At 45.2% G+C, this 12,341-nt stretch overlaps 1 protein-coding gene across 4 annotated transcripts in view; it reads left to right on the top strand.

Moving 5' to 3' along the window:
* The window catches only part of PDGFRA (platelet derived growth factor receptor alpha), a 45,703-nt gene extending 35,134 nt beyond the window's left edge, over positions 1-10,569 (top strand). For 3 of the 4 annotated variants that reach the window (XM_027600009.2, XM_027600010.2, XM_027600011.2), the window contains exons 20-23: positions 524-623; positions 738-843; positions 2,148-2,389; positions 7,467-8,350. In XM_027600009.2, the coding sequence (XP_027455810.2) occupies positions 524-623; positions 738-843; positions 2,148-2,389; positions 7,467-7,614 (596 nt within the window). In that variant the 3' untranslated portion in view covers positions 7,615-8,350. Of the gene's footprint in view, positions 1-523; positions 624-737; positions 844-2,147; positions 2,390-7,466; positions 8,351-9,990 lie in introns of those variants that run through there. The other variant, XR_003520986.2, reaches the window with a different exon arrangement.
* Positions 10,570-12,341: the final 1,772 nt, after the last annotated feature.

The following is a 12,341-nucleotide window of genomic DNA, read 5'->3' on the forward strand; positions in this document are numbered from 1 at the left end:
AACATGTTCGTGCTTTTTCTAAAGATGTAGTTTTGTCTCAGGTGTCTGGACTTGACCAACATTAAGTACTGGTGACATTTATTTATTTATTTATTTTAAAGATAGATTTATTTATTTATTTATTTATTTATTTGACAGAGAGAGACACAGTGAGAGAGGGAACACAAGCAGGGGGAGTGGGAGAGGGAGAAGCAGGCTTCCCGCGGAGCAGGGAGTCCGATGCGGGGCTCGATCCCAGGATCCTGGGATCATGACCCGAGCCAAAGGCAGACTCTCAACGACTGAGCCACTCAGGCGCCCCAAGTCCTGCTTACATTTAAAATTTGAGGGGAATTCCTGGTTACATTTAAGATTTGGGGAAGCAAACTGTGAAGTCGAGGAGATAATAACACTTTATTGCCTTGAAAGAACCAGAACTTCAAGTGGGGATCCCCAGGTGTTTTCTGTAGGTTCTGTGTCACCCTGAGAGTTTCAGCAGTGTCCCACCCGCTGGCTAATCCTGGTGGTTTCCCTTGGTTTTCAGGTGGCACACCCTACCCTGGCATGATGGTGGATTCTACTTTCTACAATAAGATCAAGAGTGGGTACCGGATGGCCAAGCCTGACCACGCCACCAGCGAAGTGTGAGCCCCCTCCCCATCTTGTGGGCCTTGTGTTCATGCCCAGTGGGTCTGTGGGTTGTGGGGGGTGCCCTGACACCCCTCCCTGTGCCCACTCTGAGTTCTGCGCTCCCGCAGCTATGAGATCATGGTGAAGTGCTGGCACAGCGAGCCGGAGAAGAGACCCTCCTTCTACCACCTGAGTGAGATTGTGGAGCATCTGCTGCCTGGACAGTATAAGAAGGTTTGTCTGGGCCCCTTAAAGATGGGTGGAAAGGAATGGGCAAAGGGAAGACGTCAATAGCTGGTAGCTCTGCGAGTGAGCCGCACCATTCAACACTGTTTTAAAGGAACATTTTCAGAGGAGGAAAACGATTGCTTGATCCAGTGGCCTGGGTTTCCTGGAGTGCTCCCCAGACCCCTGGTAGCAGTGATGTCTGAAAACCCTCCCCTTTCCGCAGGGCTCCCCTTTCATCTTAAGTGTGCAACACCTGTAAACACTTTATTCTCCAGATATTTGAGTATCTGAAGCTACTGTGCAGTTAGAAGTCTCGGGGCATCCACAGCCTCATTTGCATACACTTAAATCCACGTGAAATTGGCTTTTACCAGCTGACTGGAAGGAACAACCTCAGCTGTTATTTGTGGCTCCAGCTGGTTTTTTTGTGGGATAGGAAGCATTGTTCAAAGGAACAAATGTAATTTCATGGAACCAAGCAGGATACGTTAATGAATGAAACAACTTTCTGCTGAGATGCTGTGAAGGAACCCCAGACACAGTTGTATAATAAACTCCATTTCTGAGATTCAGATTAGTCGCCATGTAGAGTCTTCATAGTTGTTACTTCTTCTCAAAGAGGAGCAGTGTTAGGAGGTTGTGTGCTGAACCGGGAGTTAAATGCTTTTGTCTGTTGATTATTTCACTGCCCATTACAACTCCTCGAAGTGAAGCAATGAGGAGGCAGAAGGAAATTATGGTAGGTCAATCAGAGGAGTTCTGGCTGCCTTAAGTCAGACGTGTTGGTGGGAAGAGACTGGAAGTATTGTTGAAAATGGGGTTTTCTAGATCAAAGGTCTGTAAGCTTTGAGTTAGATTTCTCCAACATTTAAGGATCAGGAAGGTTTCAGGGATGGTGCTCCCAGTGGAAGTCCTTGTCACCTCTTATTGGGACCCATCCAAGCCCTGGAGAGATTATGTAATGGGGACCAGAAGGGTCCATGCTAGTCCCAGAGAAGGGAGTGGGTGTGTGTGTTGGGGGGGGCAGGCACAGTCTTAGCTATTGACTCAGAGAACGGGCTCATTGTGATCTTAAGGTGAATGAGAGATCTCACTGGCAGGATGGCGGGAGATCTCTGTCATTGGTGGCCCTTTGTTCGTGTCCCACACCTCTGGGGACGGTTGACCTCTGACTCTCCTTCAGTTGTCTAAATCCCGTATCGGGGAGGGAGTTTGGAGACACAGACGGTTAAAAGGGAGTAAGTTCTGAGAATCCTTTTTGCAGTTCGGGCCGTGACACTTGGCTAACCATGTGAAATGAATGTCTGCAGAGTTATGAAAAGATTCATCTGGACTTCCTGAAGAGCGACCACCCCGCCGTGGCGCGCATGCGCGTGGACTCGGACAACACCTACATTGGCGTCACCTACAAAAACGAGGAAGACAAGCTGAAGGACTGGGAGGGCAGCCTGGACGAGCAGAGGCTGAGCGCGGACAGCGGCTACATCATCCCCCTGCCCGACATCGACCCTGTTCCTGAGGAGGAAGACCTGGGCAAGAGGAACAGACACAGGTATAGGGCTTCCGGCAGGGCCCCCCCTCTCCGCTCCCCAGCGCACCTGATGGTGAGGCTCGCCCGGAGCTGCGTCCGTTCCACGGCAGCCGGCTGCAGAGTCCCGGAGTCCCCAAGGGGTCTGCTCCGTTTTGTAAACGCTTCCCAGACCATCCTAATGTGGGCCCTGTGGGGTTGGGGGAGGTGTAGAGCAGGCAGGGACGTGCTTCCCAGGTGGAGAGCCTTTGACCCAAGTCCCCAGGTAGCTTGATCAGTCACTGCAGCCCTGATTCTTGAGATACTATAAGCCTCTCTTGCTGTTCTCTGCATGGGTCCTGGGACCAGGGGGAGAGTTGAGGGAGAGGATAGACTGGGCTATTTGATACTGACTGTCAGGGGATCTTAACCCCAGCTTCAAGTTTGGGTCACCTGGGGAGACTTGAAAACTGATCTACACACTTCACCCAGACCAACAAGTTAGAATCTCTGGGAACGGAGCCCAGGCGCCTCCTGGCTGATTTTATTCCTTCTTTTTAACTTTGTATAATGGAAGATTTCTAACCTGCCCGATTTAAGTCGAATAGTGAACTGTCGGTTCCTCTGTCACCGGACTTGAGCATTTATGAACTCGTGGCCGGACTGCATGAAGAGCCATATCTACTCGGCTGCTACTCTCTTTGGACTGTTTTGAAACAAATCCTAGACATCATATCATTTCATCCATAAATATTCTATTATGGTGCCTCTAAAAGATAAAGGCTCTATTTAAAAGAATAGCTGGGGTTATTAAGTTATTAAAAAAAAAAAAAACTACAGTACCGTTGTCTTGCCCTCCCCCACCAACTGACAAGAAATCGTTAAGAGCATCAGATATTCAGTGTTCAGATTTCCCTGACTCTCTCATAAATACAGTTTTGCATTTGTTTTGTTCTAATTGAGAACCAAGTAAGAATCACACGTGGCATTTAGTTGCTACGTCTCTATACGTTTGTCCTGCCCCTTCTTACCCCCTTGCATAGTAATTGTGAAGAAACTGGAGTATTTGCCTGTAACGTTCCCACATTCAGAATGTTGCTGATTGCATCCTGTAGTGTGTCTGACCATGTGCTTTCTCTCCTGTATTTGCTGTAAACTGGTAGTCTAGAGCCTTGATCTGGCTCAGGTTAGATTTTTGGCAAGCATGCTTCAAAGCCGGTGCTGTGTACGTCCATTGGGAGCTACCTAGTGTCCAGTTGTCTCCCCTTCTGTGACATTAACAGCCATTAGTGATCATCACCTGGATCCATTAATTTATTACCAACGCGATGCTAACACCCAGCTAGGACTACAGTCATTAGTTTTCACAGTCCCGAAGAGGGGACCACGTCCCAGTTCCCCCTGTCTTTGCATAGCCCTTGAAAAGAGGCAGGAGAAAGTGATGATAGTGGTCCTTGGTTCCAGGTCCAAGTTGCATATGAGTCTCTCTTCTTTTTTCCTCTTCGTTCAGGATACTCTTGTCCCTTCTTCCTCAGTCATTTGGTTAGCTACATACAGTTATTTAGGCAGAAGCACATGGTGTTATTAGTTTGGAGCCTTGTGATTTTGACATCCCTTGCTGTTGGTATGAACCAGGTAATTTAAAAAGTATAGTTGTGGTTTTGTTTTTGGAATGTGTTATGAGACTAGGGAAGGTTGGGCAGAGTGCCCTGACTTACCTTTGCTCATGACAATTTCAAAATTATGTTTATGTTCTTTTAGCAAAGTGTTTCTGTGAGCTTTGGGTATCTATGGTAGCACTTGACCTCAGATCTACCATCCTTTTTGGTTATTTTGTATGTCAGGGACTCTGAATAATATTTCAGTCATAAAAAGGTTTTGCTTCTAAGTTAAGTTAGAAAGTTGTATTGATAAATAACATAAGCAAAGTGCCCAGAACTTTTCTGGGGGTACACGAGGCTGCACCACAGAATTTGACATCTATTACACAGAGAGAATAATTCTAGCTGATAGATAGTTGTCGTCTTAGATAATTAGAACTTCTGCAAGGGTGATAACGTTTGATTTTCGAATTGTACGAAGTATATACCAAATGACTACCCCCAGGTCAGTTGAGACTGTGGCTCTGACAGGTGGGCTGAGCATGGGGAGTGTCTTGGTCAGCTTAGGCTGCTGTTACACACTATCATGGATTTGGGGTCGTAGACAATAGAAATCTGTTTTCTCACAGTTCTGGAGGCTGGAAGTCCAAGATGAAGGTGTTGGCAGGTTTGGTTTTTCCTGAAGCTCTCTCCTTGGCTTGCAGATGGCCATCTTTTTAATGTGTCCTCACATGGTCTTTTTCTGTGTGCCTATTGCGGGTGTCTCTTCCTCTACAAGGACCCCAGTCCTGTGGGGTGAGGGCCCCATTTTAATGACTTCATTTAACCTTAATTACCTCCTAAAAGGCCCTGTCTGCAAATATAATCACAATGGGGATTAGGGCTTCAACATGTGAATTTGGTGGGAGGGGGGCGTTATACGATTCTGTCCATCATGGGGGTAGGGATGCCAGGGTTGGGATGCTCTGGGTCTAGGAAGGCATAGTGGTCCTGTGAAGTCCTCTCCTTGGGCTTGGGAGGGGAGTGGGCATGAGAAAAACTGGCTCTTGCTTGCTGTAGAGGGTTTGGGGGGTGCTGGGTCAGTACTATTGTGGCCAGGCACTGGGCCACAAGAAGGGAATCAGAAGTAAGCCCAGTCATGAGCTCTGGGACTGCCGCGAAGCCTGGCAAGCAGCAAGGATGATCTGGGGCTGAGTCTCCCTGAAGTTAGCTTCCTCCATGGCCACATCTCTGCCTTCTCTCTGTGAGATGGATCGGCAGAGAGGAGCCTGCCAAGCCCAGTAGGGTCAGGGCAAGGGGGTGACTCCTCTGTAGGACTCCACTGTAGAACTGGCCCCCAGGGAGGGGCCATTAGTCCAAATCACAGTGTCCAAAGAAGTCTCATAAATGCAGGTCCTAATTGGGTTGGGGTCCATATCCAAGGGTTGACTTAGGCCTCCAGCTACTGGCCAGGGCCCCAGGAAGCAGATCTGTCTGGTCTGCCAGGGAGAAGGGTTGTCAGGACGACGTGATTATCAAGACCAGCCCAGTGGACTGGGGTTCACAGTGAGGCTCCCGGACCAGGGGGTAGGGTGGAGTACAGATTCAGAATGGAGACAAAAGCTCAGTCCTAGGGAAGGGCCCAATGTGTGGGGTTGTGAAGGGAAACCTCAGTTTGGTGACCCTGCAGGTTCTAAGAGCTCTCCGGGCTACAAGGACCTTGGGGCGGATGGCAGCAGACTGTTTCCCATAGGCCCCTACCTGCCAGGCTCAGTTCTCTGCTTGGAAATCGAACTGACCTGGAGAGGAGGGGAGCAAGGCAGAGGAGTCAAGCCTGGTCCTCAGGGGATAAAAGAGCTGGATCGAGAGCCGCTGCTGGGCGTGTGTGAGCCTCGCTCCTCTGGCTGGCCAGCCCATAGTGTGGCTTACATGGCACGTCTCCAGCGTGCTGCTGCAGCCTCACGGTGAGAGCAGACTGGCCTGCCTGTCAGCACCTCACCTGCTGGGAGCCAAATGACAGATCTAGACATGTTGCAATCCAAGGCAGGAGAATGATAAGGCAGTAGGAGTTTAGAGACAGGAAGGTAGGGAATCATGACAGGCTAGAGACTAGGGAAAATTATTTTTCTAAAAAGAGGTATTTTAAATGTCCAGAAAAATTGAGAGACTACATCTACTACTTAGCTTTAGTAGTTGTTAACATTTTGCCACATTTGGTTTCTCTACCTATATAATGTTATAGTTACCCCTATTTTACGTATATATGTAATATATAATAATATATACTATGTAATTAATAACACATAATATGGAATATATATGTACCACATTCATATACATGCATCCTTTTTCTTTTCTTGCTAAAACATTTGAAACTCCAGCAAACATCTCCTAAGAATAAGGATACTCTCAAGGTGCCTGGGTGGCTCAGTTGGTTAAGCATCTGCCTTCGGCTCAGGTCATGATCCCAGGGCCCTGGGATCGAGCCCCGCGGCAGGCGCTCTGCTTGGCAGGAAGCCTGCTTCTTCCTCTGCCTCTGCCCCACCCACCTACATACTTGCACTCTCTTTGTCAAATAAATAACTAAATCTTTAAGAACAAGCAATGAGGATACTCTCCTATAAAAAATCATAACAGCATGATCACATGTAAGAAAATTAACTATTTCCTGATATCCTCTGCTATTCAGGCCCTATTTAGGTAGGGTTTGAGTAATAACAATAATAATAATAGCTAATATTTATTGGGACTTAGTATGTTCTAGGTACTGTGCTCAGTGCTTTATGGTTATTACCTTATTTAATCACCCTGACAAGCAGGAATATTGTCAGGCACTATTGTCATCCCATTCCATAGGCCAGGGAACTAGCTCAGGGGGTTAAGTGACTGGTGTGACTCCCACAGCTGCTAAGTGCTAGATGATTCCAGACTTACAGCTCCTTTTCAGCCCCTTCTCTAGTGAGTAAAGAGCCTTCACCCTGCTTTCCAGCCTGGGGCTGGGGAAGATCTGGAAGGGTGTAAAGAAGAGGGGAAGAAGGCTTTCCTGAGGCATGGGCTCAGATCCTGAGAACACTGTTTGGACACTCGGGAAGTTTCAGGGACAGCAAGTGACTGGCCCGGCTGTAGTTTGCAGCTGATTTCATCCCTCTGTGCTTTTCCTTCCCTCATTGTCTTCTGATCAGGCACTGCTTACTTTCTTTTCCACTAGGACTGAGTGGGCGGGGGGGGTGGGGGAGGCTAAAAATTGTCACAGCTTGTTAGCAACTCTGCTGGAAGATTTGACAGAAGAGAAGGAAGGCCGAAGCATGGAGATGACCTGGGGATCTCGGTTTTGCACGGGGCCCACTGTGGTGTGACACATGATGAGTAGCTGCCTGGCTTGGCAGCAGAATCTTGCCAGATCGGGTGGCCTGAGGTGGAATGCCAAAGGATCTCACAGGAAGAACTCCTTTGCTTCTGGGGGCAGGGGGCACCCTAGCCACCCATCCAGTCTCATGGGTCTGCACGTGGGCTTAACCTTTCCAATCCTCTCCCTCGTCCAGCTCACAGACCTCAGAAGAGAGCGCTATCGAGACAGGTTCCAGCAGCTCTACTTTCATCAAGAGAGAGGATGAAACCATCGAGGATATCGACATGATGGACGACATTGGCATAGACTCCTCAGACCTGGTAGAGGACAGCTTCCTGTGACTGGCAGATTCAGGGGGGCACTTTCCACTCCTGGGGCCACCTTGGATCCCTTTAAGCAAACCACTTGATTGCAATGCAAACGTTTGGGAGGAGGACGCGGATGAGGTGTAAAGAGAAGTTCTCGGCCGAGGGCCTCAGGGAGCCTGCTCACTATGGATGAATGGGAGCTTTCGAAATGAGCTCTGTCAGCCTTGCCTCTTGGCAATGCTTCAGTAGCATCTTAGCGGCGTGTGAAGTTTGGAGATGTTTGGACAAGGAAGTGATAGGTCTCGGAAGGTGAACTCCATGTTTCCAAGGCATTGGTGAGATTCCAACAGACACAACTTCGATTGCGAGAAAACCCCAGCATTGTAATTATGTAAATAGGTCTAACTGAGGATGTGTTTAGATTTGTATTAACTGTCTTCTCCGGACTTCTGAAGAGACCACTCATCCCATCCATGTACTTCCTGCTTGAAACCTGGTATCAGCTGCTGTTGAACTCCTCTTTGAAGTACATGCAAAACCACTTTTGAACCTTAAAAGGTACTGGTACTATAGCATTTTACTTTTTTTTTTTTTTTTAGTGTTAAAGAGATAAAGAAGAATAATTAACCAATCTTGTTTACTAGATTTGGGTCCTTTAGAAGCCCACCAACTCATTTTCGTATTGTAATCTACGTTTAATATACTACTGTTATCAGTAACGCTAAATGTGTAATGTGTAACACGTTTTCCCTACAGAGAAAGCACAATTAAAAAAAATACTAAGTAGGCGACAAGTTGGACAGTTTTTGACATTTATATCAAATAACCGATGTTTCTCTAGAAAATATGGTAATAGCTTTAGTGGATTAAATTTAGTGGAACATAGAGAACAAAGTAAAAGTAGTGTCTTCCAGGAAGTCCGTGTTTTTAACTGTGTACTGAGTAGGTTCCCTAATCTGTTGTACTAAAAACAGTTAATTGCCCTCTGAAGTGATGGGATTTGAAAGAAACAAACCCCTAAATCCTAAATGTTCTCGATATAAAGGCATAAGCCTATGCCTAACATGACTTCTCATTTTATTACCCCGTGGAAAATACAATCAGCAATAAAAACTTAATTTGCAGAGGTCATTTTCATGCCCGGTGATAACTCTGGTGCATCCCAACATCTATATTTTCAAAATTTTACAAACCCTAGAAGAGTCAGAAGGATGCCTTGACCATGGCCTCCTTTCCTTCATCTCCTCTCCCACAGAGAAATAGTTTGAAACTGTGAGAACACACAGGCATCGTTTAGGGTTCATGTGTGTTAGACTGGATCCTCGCTTCCCAAATGTAATCGCAACCAGGATCACCAAATTCTAGGTCCCCACTCCAGAGCTTCTGAATTATTGAGTCTGGCCAGGGGCAGGATACTGTATTTTTATAAACTCCCTGGCTGTTTCGATTAGCCAGGTTTGGGAAACACCAGCTTAGGTCACAGGAAGTTGCCATGGGAAACAGATCATTTGAAATTTGGAACTGGGCTAGAAGTCATCCGTGCAGGAAGCCTACTATTTTAAATCCTTGGCTTTGGGTCAGTGACATTTAATGCCCCATATCTAGCAAGTGCTGCCCTTTGTTTAACTTTCCAGTCTTAGCTGAGGCTGAGAGAGCTAAATCTTGGTTTGGTAGGTCTTCTAGAAGTAAAGACAGAGCTTCCCACTGCATGGGGCAACTGGACTGCCCCCCCGCCATGGCATGCACGAAAATGACGCTATTCAGTGTCCCAAGTCTCTGTGTAACCAGGTGAATATTTTGGTGAAAAAAATTTTTAAGTTTTGCTGAAATTTTGGGGTGAGACAGCAGGACAAATTGTCACATCCATCCAAACTGTCAAAACTGATTGGTGTGGGTTCTTTGGCATTCTTTGCAATACTACTTAATTGCTGACACCGTATGAAAGAAACACGGGCTGTGATTACTGCGCTCACTGTGGGTGCTCCTGGCAGGTGATGCTTTGGAAGATGTAGCAGCAGTAACAAGGTACTTGACTACCCACTGGTGCAATCTCAATGCAAGCCCCAACTTTCTTCTCCACCTTTTTCATACTAAGTGTGAAGACTGAGCCAGACTGGCCAATTAAAAAAAAGAAAATCTGACTAGGTTCTGTAGAGCCAATTAGACTTGAAATACATTTGTGTTTCTAGAATCACAGCTCAAGCATTCTGTTTATCGCTCATTGTCTCTTGTACAGCCTTCTTTTGTTGGTGCTTTGCATTTTGATGTTCCTTTGAGTTCTGCGTGACATCACAAGGCTGGATGAAAATTCTCAGACAAGCAGGTTCTAGTCCTAATGAATACTCCCATCTAATGAGTACTCCCACCTGAGTTTGTGTGTGACTGCTTTTTTTTTTTTTTTTTTAACAGTGTTTTCAGTGTATCACAGATTTGTTTCCTTTTTGGCCTCTTGCAAAGTCCCCAGATGAAAATTTGCCAATCCTTCCTGCTTTCTGTTTTTATGAAGACAATCAAAGCTGGCCTGAGAAACACAATTTGTGACTTTAAAATGATCAATGATGTCCTTAAAATGTGGTCTGCCGATCTGTACAAATGGTCCTATTTTTGTGAAGAGGGACGTGAGATAAAATGATGTTATACATCAATATGTATATATGTATTTCTATATAGACTTGGAGAATACTGCCAAAACATTTATGACAAGCTGTATCACTGCCTTTGTTTATATTTTTTTTGACTGTGATATTCCCCACAGGCACATTGACTGTTGCACTTTTGAATGTCCAAAATTTATATTTTAGAAAAATAAAGAGAAAAATACGTGTTTCCAAAATAGTGGTGTGGCGAATGTGTGAGAAGTAACTCAATACGTAGGGTCTACTGATAAAAAAAGATGTATTACAAAATGCCCCATTTGTGTTTTTGTTTTAAAACGTGTAAATGAAGATCTTTATATTTCAATAAATGATATATATGTAATTTAAAGTTATGCTAAGGTTCCAGCATTTTTGTTTTTAGCCGAATCACATGAATTAAAGCCATCCCATTCAGTTTGCTTTGTTAGCAACATTTCAGTAGGACTCCATATTATGGTTTCGATGAGACCAGTAGGAAATTTAAGATTTGAATATTATTTGAGCGAGTTAGTTTTCAGACCCAGGATCTGACTTAAAGATGGCTGGCACTTGGCTCATCTTCGATCCTACTGTTTATTTGTTTTAATAGCATTATATTGCATGGTATTTTTCTCCCCTGCAGAAAGAGTACATTTACTGTCTACAACATTCAAACGTTGCCCATGTGTGTAATATAAAAGATTACAGACTTTTTTCATTCTGTCATCTTTCCTGTCCCTCTGCTGGTTCCCAGAGGCAGAAATGCATCTTCTATCTTTCCAGTTCCCTATCTGTGCATCTGTTTCTATACATATGTATACATCTCTATTTTTGCTTCATATTTTACCCAAATGGGGTTTGCTTTTTTTAAAAAAATATTTATTTTTATTTTAGAGTGAGAGCACGCGAGAGAGTACGTGCGCACGAGCTGGGTGAGGGCAGAGGGAGAGACTCTCCAGCAGATTCCTTGCTGAGTGCAGAGCCTGATGCAGGGCTTGATCCCGTGACCCTCAGATCATGACCTGAGCTGAAACCAAGCGTCGGACGCTTAACCAACTGAGCCACCCAGGCACCTCCATAATGCTTTGTAAAGTGCTTTTCCCCCCGTTTTTTTAAACATAGACTTTATTTCCTAGAGCAGTTTTAGGTTCACAGCAAAATTGAATGGAAGGTATAGAGGTTACCCCTCTACCTCTTGCCTCCCCCATCATCAGCATCTCCCAGAGTGGCACATTTGTTACAATTAATGAACCTATACTGACACATCATTATCAGAGTTTATGCTGCTTTTCTCTTTCAATGCTATGTTTTAGAGATCTCTGTGAGAAGTACCTATAGATCTCCCTCATTTTTTATGAGCTGTACAGTTTCACATTATGTGAATGTACCAGAATCGATGCAATCGTGTTCCTCTAGGTGCATTTATGGTTTCCTTGCTTTGCTGTTGGAATGACTTCATGAAGCTCCTTGCACACACATCCTTGTGCACACATAGTAGTGTTTCGTTAGGACAGAATCCTAGAAATGAAATTGCTAGACCAAAGGGTGTGCAGAAATAAGTTATCAAGTGCAAGTCTTCCCATATGATTGTCCCAATAAAATTTTGAATCACCTGCTTTGCAGATTATTTTAGGAACCCTAGTTTTCTAGGGTTTCCTCTGCCTCTCATCGCTCACTGCGATATGGTAAGTGTTGGGAGGGTGTTGGTTTTTGTGTTCTGAAGCATGTCAAATCAAATGACTTTAGGATTTAAAGAAAAATTATGGGGGCACCAGGGTGGCTCAGATGGTTAAGTGTCTGCTTTCAGCTCAGGTCATGACCCCAGGGTCCTGGGATTGAGCCCCGCATTCGCCTCCTTGCTTGGCGGGGAGCCTGCTTCTCCATCTCCCTCTACTGTTCCCCCTGCTTGTGCTCTCTTGTTCTCTCCATCAAATAAATTAATGAAATCTTTAAAAAAAACACAAAAATTATACAATTCAACTTATTTTTAATTTCTGGATGATAGAAATTGATTGTTATTAATAATTGGAACATAACACCCTATCCCAACATAACTCCTTATGACCCATATTCATTAGCTTGCAGATCAAAGTTCACCTCCTTGGAGTTAAGTTGGAAGATGCTGACTATAGGCTGGGTATTGGC

Source organism: Zalophus californianus, chromosome 2 (genome assembly GCF_009762305.2).
Source record: "Zalophus californianus isolate mZalCal1 chromosome 2, mZalCal1.pri.v2, whole genome shotgun sequence".
Taxonomy (NCBI): Eukaryota; Metazoa; Chordata; class Mammalia; order Carnivora; family Otariidae; genus Zalophus; species Zalophus californianus.